Below are 23,986 nucleotides of genomic sequence, written 5' to 3' on the forward strand. Positions count from 1 at the left end.
CTTTGTGCTATGACACCGTGGTCACATTTGTCAAAAATGTTCATGAAAGGAATTACCGGAAAAAATGGATCTTTATTTTCCTAACAGACGAACTCAAAAGAGTAATAGGCCTAAAGTCTAGTCAACTAAGCAAAATATAGAACCTTGCTTGTGAAAATATGCTGCCATATCCATCACAGCCTAGGCATACTTTGGTTTGGTTGCCTAATCAGCAGTTATCATTTTCTTCGAACTATAAAGCGAATAGTACCAAATTCTACCCAATTCGTAGATTCAACGTTGCTTCAGCGTTGAATTATAGTCGATTTAAGGTTGAATTAACGTCACTCTTTGATATTGTTCCCACTGGGATACTTTCTGGGGATAAGTCGAGAAATCCACATTTCTGGTGCCTGCTTCACACGCGTGCTTGTGAAACTGATTATTGTCAGCCATTACAGTGTGGACATGACTAGATCTCACACCTTAACCCCCTCCTCCCCCCCCCTTCCCCTTCATCATCCACCCATTCCCCACCCCGCCCACGTTCAAGGTCAGTGATCACACAGTGACAAAGCAAACCCCGGCTGATTCACAACCATTCCTAGCGCAGACGTCACCAACTACCACCACTACCACCCCCCACCTTCCCTACATGTCACAACCAACGCCTCACGAAGGCCATAGTGTTTATAAATTTAAGTATCGGAATTTCGTGACGTACATTTCTGAAGCTACCATCATTTTCTGACTCGTAATCTGAACGGGCGCGCATGAGTCCTTTCTAGTGTGGGAGAGAGAGAGAGAGACAGACTTCAACTGAAGGCGGATAGGTTACTCCACCTACAAGATAGGTAGATTAACCTATCCACCTCCAAACATCCTCCCCCCCTCCCCCACAAACCCATCAAAATAACATAAAAGTACAGACAATTTAATGGCTTCATTCCTCACTACAATTACGACCAGCAGGCGCGCTTGCTTCCCAGAAAACCTGCTGCTCTCCTGCATATTCATAAAGCCGTCCCCAGCGGGGCTCCGCACACCAAATGCCCCACCGTTTAACACGACACATGGATGATATGACCTTATCGTATTAACCTCGCAACCATAAAACAGTATCGTGACTACCTGTTTAAGTCGTTTCACCGGGGCCCTGTCCTAGGTTCGTATCTCCTCAGTCTCCTGGATCCCAGGCTCACCCCGTCTCCTATACTCCAAAGTTCCTATTCCCCCGTCCTCTAGACCCCAAAGTTCCTATTCCCCCGTCCCCTAGACCCCAAAGTTCGTATCCCCGTCACATGGACCCCAGACTTGTACCCGCCGACACATGGACCCCAGGCTCGTAACTTAAAGAGCCTCAAAAAACACTCAAGAAAATAACGTCTACATCACACCCTATGTAAAACTGGCAAATGTAAAGTAACCTGCTGAAACCTAGATAGACAAGGCCTACAAAAAGCTATATACGACCTACATAAGACACACTTTCGAATCTGCAGCAACAGTCAAATGATAAAAGTACCAATACACTTGAATAACTTGCCTCCAGAGATACAGGGAGGGGGACATGCCGTAACAGACTGGGAGCTCGTTCTCTCACCACGATAGCGAAGCAAGGAGGGGGAATATGATGATAACGTACACGATATCAAAAGGACTTGACAAGGTCGTCAAATGTTCTAAGTGATGAACACAGAGACTATATATAACACCGGTGGATGACTATACACCATTTGGGTGCATTCCTAATGGACGGGGCTAGACGGCTATTGTTTAACCTCCCGTCTACACGCGTAGGTGAGGACAGATACGACGCCGTTGAGCGGATAAAGTGTGTCAATCGAGAAAGTCCGGTTAAGCGTAGCTGGGTCTGACTAGTAACTAGAAGGGTGACCGCGCGGGTGGAGGGGGGGGGGAAGAATCTGATAGGCCTAACAAGCTTCCTGTCTTTGACAAAAGTATACCAGTAGCGCAAACATACACCTAGGTCACAATACACACGCGCAAACATACACAAACACCACACACACACACCTCCCCTTCCATACAGGTAAACAGCTCTGTCACAAAGTTCACACACACACACACACACACACACACACACACACACACACACACACACACACACACACACACACACACACACACACACACACGAGAACACCACAACCTTCGGAATCAAGTCTCCTAAAAAAAAAAATCCCGATGTCCAAACCTTTCCCCACAACCTGACAACCCCATTCGCTTGAAGGCACGACAAACAAGAAACAGTCGAAGAACGTCCCAGCAACTCGGTGTTAAGCGCCCTAAAATTCACATATATATACCAGGCCAAACAAACCAGACACCAACTTACAATAGAGTATACCTTCGACACGAGAACCGCAGGCGACGTGGCAACCTTATCCACCCACCGAAGATGTAAACTCGGTGGGGATTGGTCTATTTAACGCTGGGTCGGGCTTCCACGTGTTTTCGTCAATTATCGTGAGGGTTACCGCTCAGCGAGGTAATTGGCCACACTAGGCGCGCGGCGGCCGAAACAATATGGGAAAACAAGCCAGCTATAATGGAACGGCGCAGCGGGGGCCAACTCGACTGTGATGGCAACAGTTGCCAACAAGTACACCGTTTGATGGTTTATTTGTCGACGGATAGCCAATTTTATTGCCTCTGAGACGCTTTTGGTCATGTATTTTGCCATCCCATGCTGCTGGAATATCGGAAAAGGGTCTACAAGCCCCCCCGACACCCCGCAACAAATTGGGTGAACACAAAAAGTCAACAGTATCCTGTCTCCGGCTAGCTAGGAAAAGGGTAGCGAGGTGTGGACCGCAAGTACAAGAATTACACAATCTGACTACTCAATATAGCCTATCTCCCCAAGCTCTAACTACTTATAAAGATAACGTACTCCTTTATATTCCACATACAGATCTGCAGATACCTTTTAAATTCGTCAAAACTTGCACATTTTAAGGCAATAACCTTCTTATAATCTAAATCCGGAACGAGATGACAGCTCATGAAAGACAAGGGTATACACATGCGGGGGAGGAGGGGGTGGGGGAGTGCTGGTGGGAGCGCTCCACACACACACCACTGCCACAATTAACTTAATTCGACCATTTCGTCTAAACCAACCTGGCTGGCGCATGGTTTCAACCCGCCGGTAACGTGGGCTTGGCTATAAGCATAGCCAACACACTCGATGCACAACATGAAGGCTGATATGATTGGATGAGTCTCGCTCTTCGAGCTAGGAGAGAACACACACACACCTGCCTTCCAACGAAGAACAAGTGGAGCTTGGGTACCCATTGAGGGGGGGGGGTAGGTGGGACCAGCCTGCCGCGCGGGAGTCGACCAGCCCATGAAGCTGGCTGGCTGGCTGGCTACCTAGGTAGAAGACCCATTGGGGAATGCTGACCTTGGAAAGGCTCAATTTTGAACAGGGTACCTCTTGAACATAAATGTTCAAGAGGTACCCTGGGTACCCATCCTCGCACTCATTGACCCCCATGTCCTCACCTGCACTTGAGGAAATCATTCACAAACAAATGATATCCTTTTGTCTGAAGAGAATCGCCAATCCAGCAAAACTCAAAATACTTTTTCACTGATATCACCTGCCACTTCAACTTTTCCAGAAAAATCAACTTTAATTAGTGGGAAATACGACTTAAGAACGAGTAGTGTATATAATGAATGATTTTGCGAAATGTCTTTAACTTTATCCTGTAGTTTGGGTATATTCTTTAAAATTGTCTTCTCATCACCCCAATTTTGTAATATAAACTGCGCCAATATCTTATCACCGCTCTGTAGTAAACTGCATTTTGTTTATCCAATATATATGCCATTTATGAGGGTGATTTAGACTGCTGTACACCTGTTATGTCCAGTCAGTATTGTAATGATTTATGTAACTTGTTACCAATAAAGTTCCTGAATAGAAGAACAGAATATTCGATGGAACAATTCCAGTTTGTTCATAAATTATCACACGAAGTTCCTTGTATAACTTACAATGTTCAACAAACTGGTATAAAGAACAGGGAGGTAAGGATTCTTATGAACTCTTTATGAGCTGAACAGATTGAAATAACAGAACTTTATGAAACCAAATTAGTAAATGTAGCCTAGGCAATACTAAAAGTGCCCTATTCCTAACCTACCAGAGGACCCTGAATAGAAAACGAGACAGTACGTCACTTTCGCGAGCCGCTACCATTTTCTAGTACGACAATTTTTGACCTTGGGCACGTTAAAAATGTACCTTACCTTAGGTAAGGTACATTTTGACGTACTTACCTTAGGTAAGTACGTCAAAATGCGACGTTCTGTTAGGAGGACGGGTAGAAGAGAGGGTCCACGAATATACATCAATTTTGCAATTTACATATATACACACACACACCCAAGTATGCTGGCCTACCTAGAGCCATTAAGGGCAGCTTACCAGTATTAAGTAGGCAGACGGGAATAAGGTGCGCAGGTGAGAGGTTAAGAGACTTAAGTATTTTCAAAACAAGGTACAAGCGTTCACTTTCAACAACTACCAACTACCCAACAACTATCCAACAACACAACTATCCAACAGCACAACTACCCAACAACACAACTACCCAACAGCACAACTACTTTACGCCTAAACAACTTCTCAACACCACCCCGAACACAGGTGGTGATTGGGGAGGAGGGAGGGAGGGGGGGACCTGGCTGGTCAGGTAGGCGGGAGGGGGATTGGGGGGGCTGATTGGCAGGGCGGATGGGGGGGGGGGGAAGGGGGTGCTGGTGATTTGGGTGGGGGTGGGTGGTGGAGGGGGGGGGGGGAACAGGGGGTAAAGGGTCGGTAAGGCCACCCACAAGCATCGTCCCCTTGTTGACGGACACGACGCATGAGCTCATTTACCCGTTAATTTTCCCCAAGTCTGGAGAATCTGCGAGGCGGGAGAGCCAGTGCCACGCTCTGCTACAAGGGTCCACGTGAGGCACCCCTCGCGGCACCAACCACGAGTGCCACAGGTGTTGGGTTATAAACAAAATATGATAGAACGCTAAGAGCAACCGGCGCTCGGGTACAGGTATAGGGGCGTTACCTGTGGACGCCTCACTACTTAGAGAATGCCGATTGTACCTAACATACGTGTTTTCCAGCTCCCCTCACACACACACACACACACACACACACACACACACACACACACTAAACTAATAGCGGTGGCGGTAGTAACTTGGCAGCTTTGGAAGATTTCGAAATTACCAGAGATGAGGTTAGGAGTTATCGGGTGGATCTAGATTTGAGAAAGGCTGTTTGTTGGACCGGACGGAATCTCACCATGGATACTACAAGTGTGCAGAAGCACTTTGCTTGCCACTCTCCATGGTGTATAATAAGTCACTGGAAACCGGAGACCTACCAGAAATATGGAAGACAGGTAACGTAGTCCCATTATACAACAAGGGCAACAAAGAGGCGCTGAACTGTGTATACAGGCCAGTGTCCTTAACTTGTATACCATACAAGGTGATGGAGAAGATCGTGAGAAAAATCTGGTAACACACCTGGAGAGAGACACACACCACTAACATGGGTTTAGGGATGGCAAATCTTTCCTCAGGTTTAATAGAATTCTACAACCAGGTGAAACAGATTAAGCAAGAAAGAGAACGGCAGGCTGATTGCATTTTCTTGGACTGCCAAGAAGCCTTTGACACAGTCATAAGAGGATGGTGCATAAGCTGGAGAAGCAACCAGTGTGTTCCAGTGGATAAGGGAGTACCTAAGCAATAGGAAGCAGAGTTATTGTGAAGGGTGAGACTTCAAAATAGTGGCTTTATGAGAATGTAAGAACTCTTATATATGTAAATAAAAGGAATGGCGTGATATCACCAGCGGAGTCCCACAGAGTTCTATACTTGGACCTATCCTGTTTCTGATATACATAAATTATTTTCCACAGGGTATGCTTGACTTTGAGTCCATATCTAGTCAAGCACAAGACTAAATTGGAGAAGGTTCAAAGGTATGTCACCAGACTAGTACCTGAGCTGAGGGGTATGAGCTACGAGGAGAGATTACGGGCAGTAAATCTCACGTCGCTGGAAAACAGAAGAGTTAGAGAAGACATGATCATCACATACAAAGTTCTCAAATGAATTGATAGGGTAGACTAATACATTATTTTACACAGGTGCATCACGCACAAGGGGACACAGGTAGAGTACTCTAATTAACCATAGAGACATTAGAAAAAACTTGTTCAGTGCCAGAGTAGTTAACAAATATTATGCACTATGTGGATGTGGTAAATGTGGTGAAGGCAGACTCCATACACATTTTCAAATATAGATATAAAAGCCCAATAGGCTCAGGAATCTCTATACCAGTTGATTGACGGTTGAGAAGCGGGACCAAAGAGCCCAAACTCAACCCCCACAAGCACAATTAGACGAGTACACACACACACATTACTCAAACACCGTTAACCACAAACAAGCTAATTTAGGGAAGCTTCAGGGAAGCTAATTTATTAGTCAAAATACAGAGAGACCAAAATAAAACAGGATCTGCCAAGTCACCAACCCTCAATTAAATCCCCCTGGAAGTGGCAGCCCTCCACACGCTAGCCTACCGGAGCTAGCGGACCGGAGTGTGGGTTGCACCCTGCGGGTATATCCTCCCACAGACCTACATGCGCGGCACACGTACAAAACCGACGCGTACACAAAACGTATACGGCGCACCTAAATTTCTAGAGCTGCGCAGTGAAGGAGCTCATAACCTAGCCTATGTACGCAAAACGTTTTCGTACAGCAAACCCGTGCACACGCAAGAGGACGTACTTGAACGCAATCAGAATTCCTTGTCAGCACCGCAAGTGTACTTACGCGCAATGAAATGGAAAAAAATCTACATTAATGCGCTCGCCTGAGGTTACTGATGATAGGTAAGTGAAGCAGAGGGGAGGGCAGGGTAGGAGGTATTTGCGTACGAGTCAAATTAAGGCAGCACCCCCTACAGGATACAACTTTATTACCCTATTTCCTGACCGCATGCATGCTCCTGAATCTTTTCATATTTGAAAGTAGACTCTTGCTCTTGTGTCCCGCCTTCTAGCCTAGCTATCAGATGTCTACCTCAACAGAATTACCAACCTTCTAATACAATTAGACAATACTATCTCATACTAAAGGAAGCAAAATTAGTTTAACCTATAGGGGTTTAGTGTGCAATTTCTTACTGGCCATTCCTACCATTTAGTTACAAAGGGTGAACACAAGCTTAAACGCGCCTATATAATGGCCTTCTGGCGCCTATATAATGGCCTGTTACGCCTTGCCTATTGATTTTAAATAAATGACACCCATGCGCTTTGGCTGCCCAAATACCTGCAAATAGTCTATAATGAATTCTCACGCATTGCCTGAACAGATAGCCGTTGTTGTTGTTATTTTAGAATCAGCTACTTGGAACAAAAAGTTCCAAGTAGCCCGTAGTGGACGCAGTGAACAGACAGCCTGTTGGACCAGTCCAGCAACCAGGAGGCCTGGTCGACGACCGGACCGCGGGGTCGCTAAGCCCCGAAATCACCCCAAGGTAACCTCAAGGTAAGGTAACCCCAAAACACTAGGTGTATACCCTCACCTAGACGACCCAACACCTGTGCTATTGGTCCCATTTATAGGGTTATCAGGTAGTCTCCTGGCTTGGACGACAATCCCTACACACCTAGCCTAGTGTATACATTATAAAATGTATCTCCCCCCTCCCTAGGCCTAGAAAATTATCCCTTGCAATGGTGATAGTTTAACTGAATATTTAAAGAACAATAACGGAGAATAATGAGGCTTTGTACACTGATAATGAATCACTAGCAACAGATAACCCATTGGGCAGTTTAACACAACCCATCAGGGGGGTAAAAATTTACTGATAATACTTAGTCACAAGACACATGTCTGCCGACCCTTGGATACGAACTGCTTGCTCCAATCAAGAGCTGTGTCTATGGTCCATCCATTTGCATTAATTTCTTCAGCGTGTGAGGTGGGTGCTGGAACATTAATGCGGGTGAGGACCGCGCCTTGCCTAACCCCACCCCCTATTTCCCTCACTCCTTCCTACCTAGTCAGGTAGATACCTTTTACAGGTCATATGTGAGTCAGGTCAGCAGCCATCATGGGCCAATGTTGACCCATGTCAGGTCAAGCCCCCCGTGCTGCATGCAAACTGGAATCTAGCCTACTTGTTACTAATTACTATACTACAGGGTCTTTCGTCTTAAGAGCTTAGATCTATGCACTACAAACCTTGCCCTATGCTAGTTCATATGTACTACATCGTCCCGTAAGCTACGGGGGGGGGGGGGGATAACTACTGTGAAGGCGATGATGCTCACTTTGAAAATAAAAAGTATTTAGTGAGAGTTGAATTAGATGCCCGGGTCCAACAGCCTGGTTGACCAGACCACCAACCAGAAGTAAGGAGATTTAGGAAATGAAACTAAGACTAACGGTACACCATAGCCTACCAGAGTGAGACTGTGAAAACCGTCCCATAATGGGACCTGGGATGCTAATTCTCACATGGATGAAGAAAGCGAGTGCAGTCTTGCTAACCGGCAGCAGCCTACACACACTGTGCATCACTGAAGCTCAAGCCAATATCCATACAATAGGCTGCTTGTACATCCAACACGAAGCCAACGCCAAACTTATCATCAGAAACGGGTTGAAACCTTGCCTGTTCTTCTAGCAGAAAATTCCAAGCGCTTATAACCTACTAAATTGTTCAATAAAAACATTAGTTGGCAACCCATCTCATTTTATCGCATCCGCCCGATAAGGAGCATGTGACAGTTTGAGACCGAATATCTTTCTTCCAAGACTCGAAACCTTATTGTTGGGTCTCGACATCTAGCGCTGTTTAGCTAGGCTTAGGTTAGTATTGGAAACATGTTAGCCTATATATAAACAGGATTTTCTATACCTTGGCCTAAAATGCAAGGATCCAGGCTAGCCTACATAAGCCCTTATATACAACATTAAACATTAGTTTAAATGCAATATATTTAAACTGGATACCATGTAGCACACTGAGCAGTGGAGAAGGTTATGGTGGGGAGGGGGAGAAGGTGGTGGGGAGGTGGTATTGGAGGAGAATGAGAGGGAGAAGGGGAGGACGAAGGGGAGTGGTGGGGAATCATAGACCAACTCATATATGTTGACTCAATTATATAACTCACCAATTTGATGTATTGCCCTATCCCGTAAATGCCTTAAGAGAAAAGGCTCATATAAGCCTTAGTGTAGTGTCAACAAAGTCGACTACTGTACAAGCTTGGTTAATGTCTGCAATCCTGCTTAATAAATCAGGCCATCAAACCAATTAATTTTTTAACATGGATTTACATGATTTGAAATAAAATCGAATTTGTAATAAATAGTTTTGGGATAATAAGATTTCCACGAGTAGCTCAGGCCTAATTATCCCTAATTAAGCCTTGTCCTACCTGGCAAAAACTGATAATGGAGGGTACAAAATCCAATTCCAATGCGACTCTGACTCAATCGAACGCCATTCCTCTGCCATTATCAGGTGTTCCCATATCAATTTGTTTCGGCAAATGTAAACGCCACATTAGATCAGTTGACATTTAACCCTTCTCCACACGGGCTACCCCACAGCGGAAATGATGAATAATAACATGGATAACGACCACTTCCACGCGCTACACAGATACGACTGCCCTTCCGCTCCCACCGTCCACTCCACAACACAGGAAATGTTATCAGAGCCTCGTCAGTGGCCACAATGGTGGCACGGCCAGCTACAGGGCTGTTAGCCCTCTGCCAGCCAGCTACAAGGCTGTTAGCCCACTGCCAACTACGGCCCACTGCCAACTACGGGGCTGTTAGCCCACTGCCAACTACGGGGCTGTTAGCCCTCTGCCAACTAGCTACAAGGCTGTTAGCCCACTGCCAGCCAGCTACAAGGCTGTTAGCCCACTGCCAGCCAGCTACAAGGCTGTTAGCCCACTGCCAGCCAGCTACAAGGCTGTTAGCCCACTGCCAGCCAGCTACAAGGCTGTTAGCCCACTGCCAGCCAGCTACAAGGCTGTTAGCCCACTGCCAGCCAGCTACAAGGCTGTTAGCCCACTGCCAGCCAGCTACAAGGCTGTTAGCCCACTGCCAACTAGCTACAAGGCTGTTAGCCCACTGCCAGCTAGCTACAGGGTTGTTAGCCCTACAGGGATGTAACAGCCAGTACAAAATATGTCTTGTGTTGGTACCACACGTTGCACTGCAAAATACAGATACGGTCTGTTAGAATTACGGTTCTTACAGAATAAGCTGTTGGCACAGAAAACGTTATCGTAAAGAATGGTAAGAATGTTCGTTTAGTAGTTTAGGCTAAAAGTCAACCCTCTTAAGGCGAACTGATAACTTACGCAGTAGATTTTTATGTTATTCATTATACACAGTAGCCTAGTCAAATTTTGAAACTATGAATTAAGTTACTGATTAGCCTAGTTGCGAAATTTTCTCCCAATGTGTTTTTGTACCCAATAAACTCGCGATGCTGAGTGAAGGACCTGCACTCAAGCAAACGAGCAACAAGCAAAGAACCACTGTACCCTTGTAGCCTACGTAATTTTAACTGATACGGTATAGAAAATGTACAGATATAAAAACCACTTTAATTCTAACATACTTGTTTACGGGCTATTCATGCCCGTGCCACTTCTTGGGTGGCTTAATCTTTATCAATCGATCAACATACTTTTATAACACTTTATTAGAGGGTAACAATAGAGGCGCTTCCACCAGGACTAGGTAGGTAGGATCCATATAAGTAGCCTGGAGTTCTTCCAGACGCCAGAGGGGGGCTATGTAGAGGATAGAGGAGCGTGCCGTCGGAGCATAGCGAGGCTAGTCCTCCTCTCCTACAGGGAACAAAGGGATACTTGTGCCAGGCAGACAGCGTGCTCCTTCTTCCGCAGCTCTCGCGCCCTCTAAGGCGCGCTCGCTCACTTCCCGCGCGATTCCTTTGACTATCCTAGCTATACGAGTCCGCTCAGAGGTCGTGCGTCTCACTACACTTCTTTTATTCACAAGATTGTCGTTTGATTACAGGTGTAAGGCGCCTCTATACTGTTATTGAAATGCAGAATTACACTTGCTCTACTGTCTCGTCTAATTCAAAGATTTCAACTGGGTAGATTTGGTTAAAATAGCAGGACCCCCCCAGTGCTCAAGTTATTTTTCCTACTTTTACACAGGCTAACTAAACTACACGAAATTTGCTCTTGCGCTAGATTTCCTTAGTGGTGTTCAACAATGTACCCCACCTAGGTAAGCATACCCTAGTATGCTGGTATACTCGAAGTCTGAAAGCGTCAATTTACCTGCTCAGATCGTATTATAACGCGCAAAAACAAACGGACACATTCCAAATCAGAGTCGCCATCCTGTGTTCCATCCCTCCACCACACAAACACTTGGTTCGTGCCCTTTGTAGTTCAAGATCAACCACACACCCTGGGTTTATGGCCAAACTATATGGGGTCTCCCGCCTCCCCTAGCGAGCGCCCAAGCTGGAAGCTTCATACTATCAGTCCATCGCTTCCACTGCATCAACCACTATACGAATCACTCAAAGCTTCACCAAAAAAAACCCTGTTGCTTCAGCATTCAGTCTAACCAAACGAGGTAATGAGAGCCTGTATCACGCGGAAATGTTGGCAGCATGGTCAATGGGGCGTAGCCAATGGGGAGGCCTAAAGATACACAATCGTAAAACACGGCCCGTCCACACTCTGGGGGGAGGTGGGGGGTCGGAAACTGAGGGTACCGCAAAAGGGGGGCATAGATGCCCTGTACATTATTGCCATACTATGGGTATGTTGTGCTCTCTACGGAGTGCTGCTTCGACTCGTAACGACAACCAACACACACACACACACACACACACACACACACACACACACACACACACACACACACACACACACACACACACACACACACACACACACACACACACACATATAATATGTTTCACGGATTATCAAACAGTAAATACCAATTGACACAAAAAATGAGGGATGTTATTTCTGCATCAGTGTTTTGAAACAAAAAAATCCTTGATAACAATTGCATATCGTTCCCAGTCCGACGATCAATGAAATCATTACTTTGGATATTATATATTACAATGTAAAAATAACCAAAAGGCTAAAAGCTATTTTACGTCTTGCAAAAAAATTCAAATACAAAATACATTTTTATTCAATGTTGCAAATAATTTTTCTGACAATGACAATGCATTAAATAATTAACCATTAGCAGCAGCCTACTCAATAAAATCAGAGTTTACATCGTGGAAAACGGGCCAAATTTTCCCCTAAAAGAAATTACATCTTGCATTATCCACGAAAATCCACGTAAGTTTATATAGTACGTTTATTGAGACAAAATACATATCAAAAGGAAAGAGTAGCTTAGGCTATTTCTACTTTCCTCCTACACACTGTTAACACAATAGTGCAACCCAGAAAGACTTGTAGCAAAGTGTAGCACCACAACACTCTCCTTGTGCATGTAACACCATAACACCATAACGATTCCCTCTACATGTGTGTGTAACATTTCAACGCTGCCCCCGTACATGTGAAAACACCTCAACGCTGCCCCCGTACATGTGAAAACACCTCAACGCTGCCCCGTACATGTGAAAACACCTCAACGCTGCCCCGTACATGTGAAAACACCTCAACGCTGCCCCCGTACATGTGAAAACACCTCAACGCTGGCCCGTACATGTGAAAACATCTCAACGCTGCCCCCGTACATGTGAAAACACCTCAACGCTGCCCCCGTACATGTGAAAACACCTCAACGCTGCCCCCGTACATGTGAAAACACCTCAACGCTGCCCCCGTACATGTGAAAACCTCAACGCTGGCCCGTACATGTGAAAACACCTCAACGCTGCCCCCGTACCTGTGAAAACACCTCAACGCTGGCCCCGTACATGTGAAAACACCTCAACGCTGCCCCGTACATGTGAAAACATCTCAACGCTGCCCCCGTACATGTGAAAACACCTCAACGCTGCCCCCGTACCTGTGAAAACACCTCAACGCTGCCCCCGTACCTGTGAAAACACCTCAACGCTGGCCCGTATATGTGAAAACACCTCAACGCTGGCCCCGTACATGTGAAAACACCTCAACGCTGCCCCGTACATGTGAAAACACCTCAACGCTGCCCCCGTACATGTGAAAACATCTCAACGCTGCCCCCGTACATGTGAAAACACCTCAACGCTGCCCCCGTACATGTGAAAACACCTCAACGCTGCCCCCGTACATGTGAAAACACCTCAACGCTGCCCCCGTACATGTGAAAACACCTCAACGCTGCCCCCGTACATGTGAAAACACCTCAACGCTGCCCCCGTACATGTGAAAACACCTCAAAGCTGCCCCGTACATGTGAAAACACCTCAACGCTGCCCCCGTACATGTGAAAACACCTCAAAGCTGTCCCTATACATATGTAAACACCTCAAAGCTTTGCAACATTCATCTCACACCTTCATTGACAATAACAATGTGCTGCTAGATGTATTGATATCGCCTTAGTGCAGCTGCAAATCGCAAAAACAAATCAATCCTGTGTGTACAAGTGCATCGAGGAACAGGTGTTGCAAAAAAATACAATATGAAAACACACACGAGCGCTAGATAAACATCGCCGCGCAGGTGTATTTCGGCACAACACCGCGCAGGTGCTCAACTTGTGTCCGCTCAACACCGCGCAGGTGCTTTGTTTAAGACGGTATAGATAATTTTTGTTTGGTATACAAGATGCAATAGGTCGGTTCTTTTAAGCTCGTCTATATCTAGTTTAATACCTGGCTCGTTGTTCCAACTTTAATACCTGGCTCGCTGTTCCAACTTTAATACCTGGCTCGCTGTTCCAATTTAATACCTGGCTTGCTGTTCCAACTTAATACCTGGCTCGCTGTTCCAATTTAATACCTGGCTCGCTGTTCCAACTTTAATACCTGGCTCGCTGTTCCAATTTAATACCTGGCTCGCTGTTCCAACTTATTAATACCTGGCTCGCTGTTCCAATTTAATACCTGGCTCGCTGTTCCAATTTAATACCTGGCTCGCTGTTCCAACTTTAATACCTGGCTCGCTGTTCCAACTTTAATACCTGGCTCGCTGTTCCAACTTTAATACCTGGCTCGCTGTTCCAAAGTTTATTTCGATCAAAGTATACTTAAAAATGCCTAAATTTCACCAACCAAAAATATACATTTGAAAAAAAGGTTAATGATTGCATAATAATACAAATATAATGTGTCCAGTTAAGATTACTGATGATAACAAGAGTTCAAGATCCCTGATAAAACTCTTAAATTAAGTGATAAAAGTGTTAAAACGCTCCCGTTTAAAGAAGTAATCTAAAGATATCTGTCTTAAAGTCTACTGATATCATTTAAAAGACTTACCATATTTAGTACGTGTTGGTCTTATCTGGAGTCTTCAGTGATAAAGTGGCTGCTGTAATCCGCTGTCCGGTTTAACGCTACCCGGAGGTGTCACACCTTGGCTCACCATCCGGCCATGAGACAATCTCTCGCTAGCACCAGTCTCTCAAAAAATAAAATCACTTAAGTGAGATGAAGAGATTCGGCTTTTTTTCTTTTTCTTCCGAGATCTGCCGAAGTCAAGCGGCAGGTGTATGGCAACTTGAGGTCTTAACTAAGACTCGTCACACTTGATATATATGTATATATATACTTTTTTAATTTGGATGAGCTTTCGGAGAGAAAACTGCGTTCACAAACAAAATCGATTAACACTTTAATTAATAGAATTTACAGCAAAAAATTTAATAATTTCACTTTCTTTTCTTTCTTGATTTTTAATTTCTGAACTTTTGGACCGCTGCGATGGTCTTTGCTGACGTCTTCACTATTTCACACCAAGGTGGTCACCATTCGACAGGATAACAAGCTCCAACCATCCAAAAAGGAATGAAAAAAATGTGCTAGCAAAGCTGACGGACCCAAGCGCAGCACGTCCGTAGCCCTCGCCAGTCGTGACCGAACTGAGGCAGGGGAGCGTCTCGAGTCGTGTGCGGAGTCGCCTGCGCTGACTGGCCTGCGCGGTTGCCGACTCTTCGCTTCCCTCCAACACACACACACCTTCTTCATTAACTATCAGCCATCATGACACATTTACACTCTTCATTTCTTGGCCACTCTCAAGAACAAACCCCGGCCCGTCGGGTCGCAAAGTGGCGAGACGGTCTTGGAATTCCGCCAAACGTGGAGAAGAAGAGATGACATAAAACGTACGCAGAAGAAGATGTTGATAACTTACAAGAAGTTACTTGGTCATCAGGGCCCGAACACGGCCAAGCAAGTCACTAAGTTCGTGGAAGACAGTCGGTTGTCGGGAGTCGCTAGTGGTGCAATTTCTCGGCCAACTTGGCCCTTACCTCCCCGCCACACTCCACCACACCAAGCGCAGCGGCCAATGTTGGCGGTGGCGCGGCGCTGCCTCTGTAGATTGATCAGCCTTGCAAGAGGCTACCTACCTGCGTAAAGATTAGGGGGGATCTTGTATATATATATATATATATATATATATATATATATATATATATATATATATATATATATATATATATATATATATATATATATATATATATATATATATATAGCAACATAAAGCGTGTTCTTTGTACTGTAAAAGGTACATGCAATATTTTTCGAGCAGTAGACGACGATTCTTCATATATGTAAATAGAAATCTGAGATGTTTATCATGCATCTCCCAGCGTCTGCCGTTAGGCGGCGGGTGAGCCTATAGGCTACTGACTGGCAACATTCTAGGTCACTAATGCCGTTAACTGACTGGTCGGTGTAGGTATTTTCCATATTATTATGACGCGATTATTTTCCAATCATGTCGATGGAGCTTATCTAAGTTGAATGTAATTTCCATAGCTATCTGTCAGACTGTAATAAAGGTACTGTATCTATGGGGTACAGTATTGTATCTATGGGGTAGAGTGCTGTATCTATGGGTTTTGTTGTTAGAATAGGCTAGGGGTTATCTTGAGATGATTTCGGGGCTTTTTAGTGTCCCCGCGGCCCGGTCCTCGACCAGGCCTCCACCCCCAGGAAGCAGCCCGTGACAGCTGACTAACACCCAAGTACCTATATTACTGCTAGGTAACAGGGGGCGTAGGGTGAAAGAAACTCTGCCCATTGTTTCTCGCCGGCGCCCGGGATCGAACCCGGGACCACAGGATCACAAGTCCAGCGTGCTGTCCGCTCGGCCAACCGGCTCAGTAGGTCATGACTGCTTCCATGACCGTCCCCCCCTTTTTCAAATTCAGGAAGAAGTTTTCTTTCAATTGCATACCGTTAAATGGCTCCCTCCATAATTCTAAATACCTTGTATTTATCCGAGTTGAATTCGAAGAGCCATTTTTACAAGCATCACTCTAGCTTGATTGATGATTGATAAAGATTAAGCCACCCCAAGAGGTGGCACGGGCATGAATAGCCCGTAACTGTAGCTTGATCTTCCAACATCCTTTTTATAATCCCAATATCTTTTGACACTCTTCCCCAGACAGTGGTATAGGGGAGAAGGTATTAGCTCTCTCATTTAGGTTAATTACAGCCACCAGGGATAGCATAGGTGCTGATACTTCCCAATCGACTAGTACACAGGATCTCAATCCCTTTGGCTTCCGTCACATCTACACTTGAAGCTGTGTTGTGGAGTTTGACCTCCACCACATCTCTAATTATGAATGTATTCTATTTATTCACTAATATTTGTAATATAGCTGTGGTACAAGGGATTCTAAATTCATCTTTGTTCAGATGATTGAAGACCGTTGTTACCTTGCATATGCCACTGTTGCTATCGAGTTGTTGTGTGCCGCAGGAGACGGATTGTGCATGTTATGTCAATTCCAACTGTCCTTTATCTCTCTTATCAGAGTGTTTACCTCGATTGGTTGATGAAGATGAACATAAGAACTTAAAAATAAAAGTAACTGCAGAAGGCCTATTGGCCCATACGAAGCACCTCCTATTTATAACCACCCAATCCCAATCATATACATGTCCAACCCACGCTTGAAACAATCAAGGGCCCCCACCTCCACCACGTTACGCGGTAATTGGTTCCATAAATGAACAACCCTGTTACCGAACCAGTATTTACCCACTTCTTTCCTAAATCTAAACTTATCCAATTTTTACCCATTGTTTCGTGTTCTGTGTTGTGTCGATTTCATGTCACTCCTAACTCTTCGCCTTTCCAGTGAATGCAATTTAAGCTTTGTTAATCTTTCTTCATATGGCAGGTTTCTAATTTGGGGGATTAACTTTGTTATCCTACGCTGGACACGTTGTTATTATATATTCAGCTACTCGGAACAAGTTTCAAGTAGCACGGGCTATGGTGACCCCGTAACTTACCTGGCACAGGAGCGGGGCAAGTAGCCCCGGGCTATGGCGAGCCCGTAGTGGACTTACCTGGCACAGGAGCGGTGGGTCTTAATTAGCATCTCTAAGCACCAGCGTATGTACCAACTTGAGGGTTACCTTGAGATGGTTTCGGGGCTTAGCGACCCCGCGGCCCGGTCCTCGACCAGGTCTCCTGGTTGGTGGTCTGGTCAACCAGGCTGTTGGACGCGGCTGCTCGCAGCCTGACGTATGAGTCACAGCCTGATTGATCAGGTATCCTTTGGAGTTGCTTAGCAAGTTCTCTCTTGATCACCGTGTTCAAGCCTACAAACATATGATTATGCCTAAACGGTGGGGAGGGGGAGGGGGAGGGGTAGGGGTAGGGGGAGGGGGAGGGGGGGGAGTGCCTCCAGAGATACAAAGCTAGTGTTCTCAACTCATTGGACGAGGCACACTAACCCATGACCCTAAATGGAGCAAGGTGATTAGGGAGTTTGAAAGGGATAACACAAGACATGATCACCACATACAAAATTCTCAGGGGAATTGACATGGTTAGACAAGGATGGATTATTTAACACGGGTGGTACACGCACGAGGGGACACAGGTGGAAGCTGAGTACCCAGATGAGCCACAGAGACATGAGAAAGAACTTTTTCAGTGTCAGAGTAGTTAGTAAATGGAATACATTAGGCAGTGATGTGGTGGAGGCTGACTCCATACACAGTTTCAAGTGTAGATATGATAGAGCCCAGTAGGCTCAGGAATCTGTACACCAGTTGATTGACGGTTGAGAGGCGGGACCAAAGAGCCAGAGCTCAACCTCCCGCAAGCACAACTAGGTGAGTACATGTACTGGTGACCAATGGCCACAGTAACCACGTGATCAGTACCACTTCAAGACGACACCAGGACCGCTGGTACAATCCTGAACCGAGAACAGAAACCACATTAACACCTCCAATAAAATTATATCACAAATCCACCATGCACAATGAATATAAGAAAGAGGAAAGAATACGGAAAGAAAATATACGTATAAAGAGTAAAAAGCCCCCCCCCCCAACCCAAACTTAGACATCTTCAGAAATTATAAAACAAAGAAGACCAATGACCTCGATAAAAAAAAACAGCCTGAAGCCGACAGAGAATCCTTTACAGGAATCAGACGTGGTACACCTGTACACCTGCCCCCACGAAGGCTGTCACCTGTATCTGTTTGATCTGTCATCTTCAGTCAGATGCTCCCAAAACATCACATGAGGCAAGCCCATAACATCACCTTAACAAGAGAAACGCCGAAATAACTACATATTGAACAAAACCCAAGAATATATGTAATATATATATAATATATATATAATATATAATGGGATACCACCTCTGGTGCAAGTGTAGGGGCCCGTAGCCTCGGAGAAGAAAATAATGAGTACTTGGAGAAGACCTTGTGGATCCTCAATGAACACTTTGATATTTTCTTCTCCTACCACCCCTATTCTTTTAGTGTGTGTGTATATATTATTTATTTACCTTTATTTTAAGATTTCATTACACAAAAAGGGTTACAACATTGGTTACATGCAAGGTACAAGACTACTTATCACAAGTTGTAGAGCTCTTCCAGCTCCTCAGATGGCGGGCAGGAACCATGGATGCAGTGAGCATTTCCTCTCTGGATCGCCACACTAAGGCGCTGAAAGAGAAAACTGGCGGCTCTAGGGTCTCTAGTTGTTTCAATTAACTTGGACCCCGGCTCCTTCAAAAAACTTGCAGCACTAATTTTCCCCAGGCACCAAGTGTCTCTGAGGCAATGGGGACAAAATTGTAGTGGTGATCACTCCGTATTTACGTGACTTGGCTGCTTCCCGGTGATTGGCAGCACCTCCTGCCTGTGCAGCACTGAAGTTAACATAGGTGTTGGCTAAGACTGAAACGCAAATGTAGTCCCACACCAACTGTCTACCATTCTTCCAGGGGTTCACCGTGATCCCGTCTGGGCGACCGACAGGCTCATCAGAGTTGCGGGGCATTAGGTAACGGAGCTCTCTCTCTGCTGGACAACCGGCCGTGGTAAGGCTTCTCTTAATAATGTCGTTAACCTCGCCGTGTCTTGCATGCCATCCTCCTGTTCTTTGGCAGAGAAGGCCATGCCGTCCGTACCTGTCGGCCTCTGCTTCGCCGCAAATACACCTGTATTCGGTGTGGATTGGGGCAGCGAGGCGGAGAGCCACAACAATTCGGAGGGCCTGCGGTGTGAGACGGGTGCCGGTTGCTGACATTGGGGTTGCTAATAGGGAGTCTCCTGCATGGGGAGCTGCTACAGCTCTAAGTCGGGCAGTGTCATGTGGTGTTGTCGCAGCTTCTAGCAAAGTCGCAGCTTCTTGGTCGGCAATGGGGCGATCCCAGCTAGATTGCTTATGGGCTTCAGAAGGCGGTGGTTGGGGTGCTGGTCCTGCGAGAGAGACCCATTTGGTTGTGCAGTCTGTGAAGCTGGGATCATGTACCCCAGCCTGTTGAACTAGGTGCTCAGGTAGGATTTCCTTCACCAAGTTGTCAGACCCCACTGAAGAGGACAGAAACGCTGGTACCTCAATTTGTGTTGCTGTGCGCACGCCAAGGCCTCCGAGTCTGACAGGAAGGGAGGCCTGTTTCCACTGTGAGTCGCTGAGAGAAAGGTTGAGGGTTTTTTCCTAGCATAGATTTCAGCAAGCTGTCATACTCTTCTAATTTAATATGATTGAAAAACTCCTTCTGAAGATGTATTAATATACGAAAGTACTTAAGGAAATTCCTGTTTCAATTTTCCTCCGTGGTCTGACACTGTCACATTTTTAATCACGTGTTTATTTTCGTGATATACACACATTATTGAAAAAAATACATATAATTATCCCCTGCGTTAACTAGAATCAATGCGGAAAAAAAGAACAAATGTTCATAAATGGGCTTGTACCATCTGGTTGTTGTTGTTGTTATAGATTCAGTTACTTGGAACAAGTTCCAAGTAGCACGGACTATGGTGAGCCCGTAACTTACCTGGCACAGGAGCGGGGCAAGTAGCACGGGCTATGGTGAGCCCGTAGTGAACTTACCTGGCACAGGAGCGGAGTGTGACCATCTGGTCTTCAAGGGCAGTGTCTCTATATCGTAGACGCGTATCATTACACCAGGAGGGCCGGGCACGGGGCGTCGTCAGGGAACGACTATTGGCCCGCCAAACCAACACTTAAGGAATCATCGCCTTGGGTCGACCTCCACCACACCTCTGAGGAGCGCCCAAAGAAAACGGGGATAGGGGGGGGGGGAGATAGGCTAATTTTTTTCCATTTTTTTTCATTTCTGTGGCCGGAAGCAAAAGTTGATTTTATTGCCCTCTTGTCGCTCCTAATGAGGTTCACTCGGGGGAGGAGGAAGTACGCGAAGAGGGCGAGAAGCTGGACTAAGAATTGGCATCCATTCACCAACTAAAAAATGACAATCGCGGGAATATTCGATGATTAGCGGGCACCGCCAGTTAACATGTCTAATCACCATACAACTCATCAATATAGTGACTAGTGACAAGACGGACACGTCATCATTGGGGGTATTCACACTCATCCTAAACAATCAATAGACACTAATAAATTAATCGCCAATTACGAGCTGGAACCACAAAGCCTAGAGCGAGGCAGATGGTGATTGACATAGAATAAATTACACCCAATTACGACCAATTACACTCACCAATCGGTGGTAAGAAACACTCCCTCATAACCAGCCAATCAAAAGCCGCGTTAATGATTAAAAAACACAAGTTAAATTATAAAGCCAAGTGCACTTCGTGAATACAAACATTGTGCTCAAGAGGACAACATTAAGCCAGGACTTCAATCAACCAATAGCGAGAAATGTCTCAAGGAGCCAATGGCAAGGCATGTCTCAAGCAGCCAATGGTAAGGCATGTCTCAGGCAGCCAATAGGCAAGCAGGACACTGCATCATGTGGTCAGCAAAGCCCCCGCTGCCGCTCCCCTCCCCCCCCCCTCCTACCACAACCCCCCACCCACCACAACCTGCTTGTGCAAATCTTACCTCCCCCCCCCCGCCCTCAGGCCTTGCGCAGTGGGCAGTGCATGTGTCTGGTGCATGCGTGTCTGGTGCATGTGTGTCTGGTGCATGTGTGTGTGGTGCATGTGTGTCTGGTGCATGTGTGTCTGGTGCATGTGTATCTGGTGCATGTGTGTCTGGTGCATGTGTGTCTGGTGCATGTGTGTCTGGTGCATGTGTGTCTGGTGCATGTGTGTGTGGTGCATGTGTGTCTGGTGCATGTGTGTCTGGTGCATGTGTGTCTGGTGCATGTGTGTCTGGTGCATGTGTGTGTGGTGCATGTGTGTCTGGTGCATGTGTGTGTGGTGCATGTGTGTGTGGTGCATGTGTGTCTGGTGCATGTGTGTGTGGTGCATGTGTGTCTGGTGCATGTGTGTGTGGTGCATGTGTGTCTGGTGCATGTGTGTCTGGTGCATGTGTGTCTGGTGCATGTGTGTCTGGTGCATGTGTGTCTGGTGCATGTGTGTGTGGTGCATGTGTGTGTGGTGCATGTGTGTGTGGTGCATGTGTGTCTGGTGCATGTGTGTCTGGTGCATGTGTGTGTGGTGCATGTGTGTCTGGTGCATGTGTGTCTGGTCCTTGTGTGTCTGGTGCATGTGTCTGGTGCATGTGTGTCTGGTGCATGTGTGTCTGGTGCATGTGTGTCTGGTGCATGTGTGTGTGGTGCATGTGTGTGTGGTGCATGTGTGTCTGGTGCATGTGTGTCTGGTGCATGTGTGTGTGGTGCATGTGTGTGTGGTGCATGTGTGTCTGGTGCATGTGTGTGTGGTGCATGTGTGTCTGGTGCATGTGTGTCTGGTGCATGTGTGTGTGGTGCATGTGTGTCTGGTGCATGTGTGTGTGGTGCATGTGTGTCTGGTGCATGTGTGTTTGGTGCATGTGTGTCTGGTACATGTGTGTCTGGTGCATGTGTGTCTGGTGCATGTGTGTGTGGTGCATGTGTGTGTGGTGCATGTGTGTCTGGTGCATGTGTGTCTGGTGCATGTGTGTCTGGTACATGTGTGTCTGGTGCATGTGTGTGTGGTGCATGTGTGTCTGGTGCATGTGTGTCTGGTGCATGTGTGTCTGGTGCATGTGTGTCTGGTGCATGTGTGTCTGGTGCATGTGTGTCTGGTGCATGTGTGTGTGGTGCATGTGTCTGGTCCTTGTGTGTCTGGTGCATGTGTGTGTGGTGCATGTGTGTGTGGTGCATGTGTGTCTGGTGCATGTGTGTGTGGTGCATGTGTGTCTGGTGCATGTGTGTGTGGTGCATGTGTGTGTGGTGCATGTGTGTGTGGTGCATGTGTGTCTGGTGCATGTGTGTGTGGTGCATGTGTGTGTGGTGCATGTGTGTGTGGTGCATGTGTGTGTGGTGCATGTGTGTCTGGTGCATGTGTGTGTGGTGCATGTGTGTCTGGTGCATGTGTCTGGTCCTTGTGTGTCTGGTGCATGTGTGTGTGGTGCATGTGTGTGTGGTGCATGTGTGTCTGGTGCATGTGTGTCTGGTGCATGTGTGTCTGGTGCATGTGTGTCTGGTGCATGTGTGTCTGGTGCATGTGTCTGGTGCATGTGTGTCTGGTGCATGTGTGTCTGGTGCATGTGTGTCTGGTGCATGTGTGTCTGGTGCATGTGTGTGTGGTGCATGTGTGTCTGGTGCATGTGTGTCTGGTGCATGTGTGTGTGGTGCATGTGTCTGGTGCATGTGTGTCTGGTGCATGTGTGTCTGGTGCATGTGTGTCTGGTGCATGTGTCTGGTGCATGTGTGTCTGGTGCATGTGTGTCTGGTGCATGTGTGTCTGGTGCATGTGTCTGGTGCATGTGTGTCTGATGCATGTGTCTGGTGCATGTGTGTCTGGTGCATGTGTGTCTGATCCATGTGTCTGGTGCATGTGTGTCTGGTCCATGTGTCTGGTCCATGTGTCTGGTCCATGTGTCTGGCATCATTGCGCCACATTCAAAATTTTTAATGTTCTGAAAAAAAGAAAATTTGAGGAAAAAATAGAAGTGTTAAAAACTGAACTAAAATCAGACTTAAAAGATAATTAGATACTTAATAATATTTAAGGGGGTGGGAGTAGGTGGTGGTGTAAGTGGGAGCAGGTGGGGGTGTAAGTGGGGGTGTAAGTAGGGGTGTAAGTAGGGGTGTAAATGGGAGCGGCAAGGGGGGGGGGGGAAGAAGGGAGACATAAACTGTGCAAGATGGGCAGCTCAGCATAATTCGGGGTTTCTGGAATTTCCTCCAAAGCAACTCTGGAATGTCTAATGTCCAGGGGTGGCCACCCAGGAGGAGGAGGAGGAGGAATGAACTGGAAGAAAGAAAATGTGGATAAAAGGGGACTGGAGAATCAACAGAAAACGGAACGAGGGAAGAGAGACCACAGTGAACACTGGGGAACAAATCACACGACGACA

The 23,986-nt window shown here is 46.3% G+C and overlaps 1 protein-coding gene and 1 long non-coding RNA gene across 5 annotated transcripts in view; one reads left to right on the top strand and one right to left on the bottom strand.

Moving 5' to 3' along the window:
- Positions 1-15,288, bottom strand: part of LOC138370327 (uncharacterized) — a 46,762-nt gene extending 31,474 nt beyond the window's left edge. Inside the window, 1 exon segment of the mRNA XM_069334557.1 lies at positions 14,516-15,288. Within this exon segment, the coding sequence (XP_069190658.1) occupies positions 14,516-14,518 (3 nt within the window). The 5' untranslated portion in view covers positions 14,519-15,288.
- Positions 1-23,986, top strand: part of LOC123758957 (uncharacterized) — a 229,407-nt gene that overhangs the window by 124,455 nt on the left and 80,966 nt on the right. The window lies entirely within an intron of this gene.

This window comes from Procambarus clarkii, chromosome 31, assembly GCF_040958095.1.
Source record: "Procambarus clarkii isolate CNS0578487 chromosome 31, FALCON_Pclarkii_2.0, whole genome shotgun sequence".
NCBI lineage: Eukaryota > Metazoa > Arthropoda > Malacostraca > Decapoda > Cambaridae > Procambarus > Procambarus clarkii.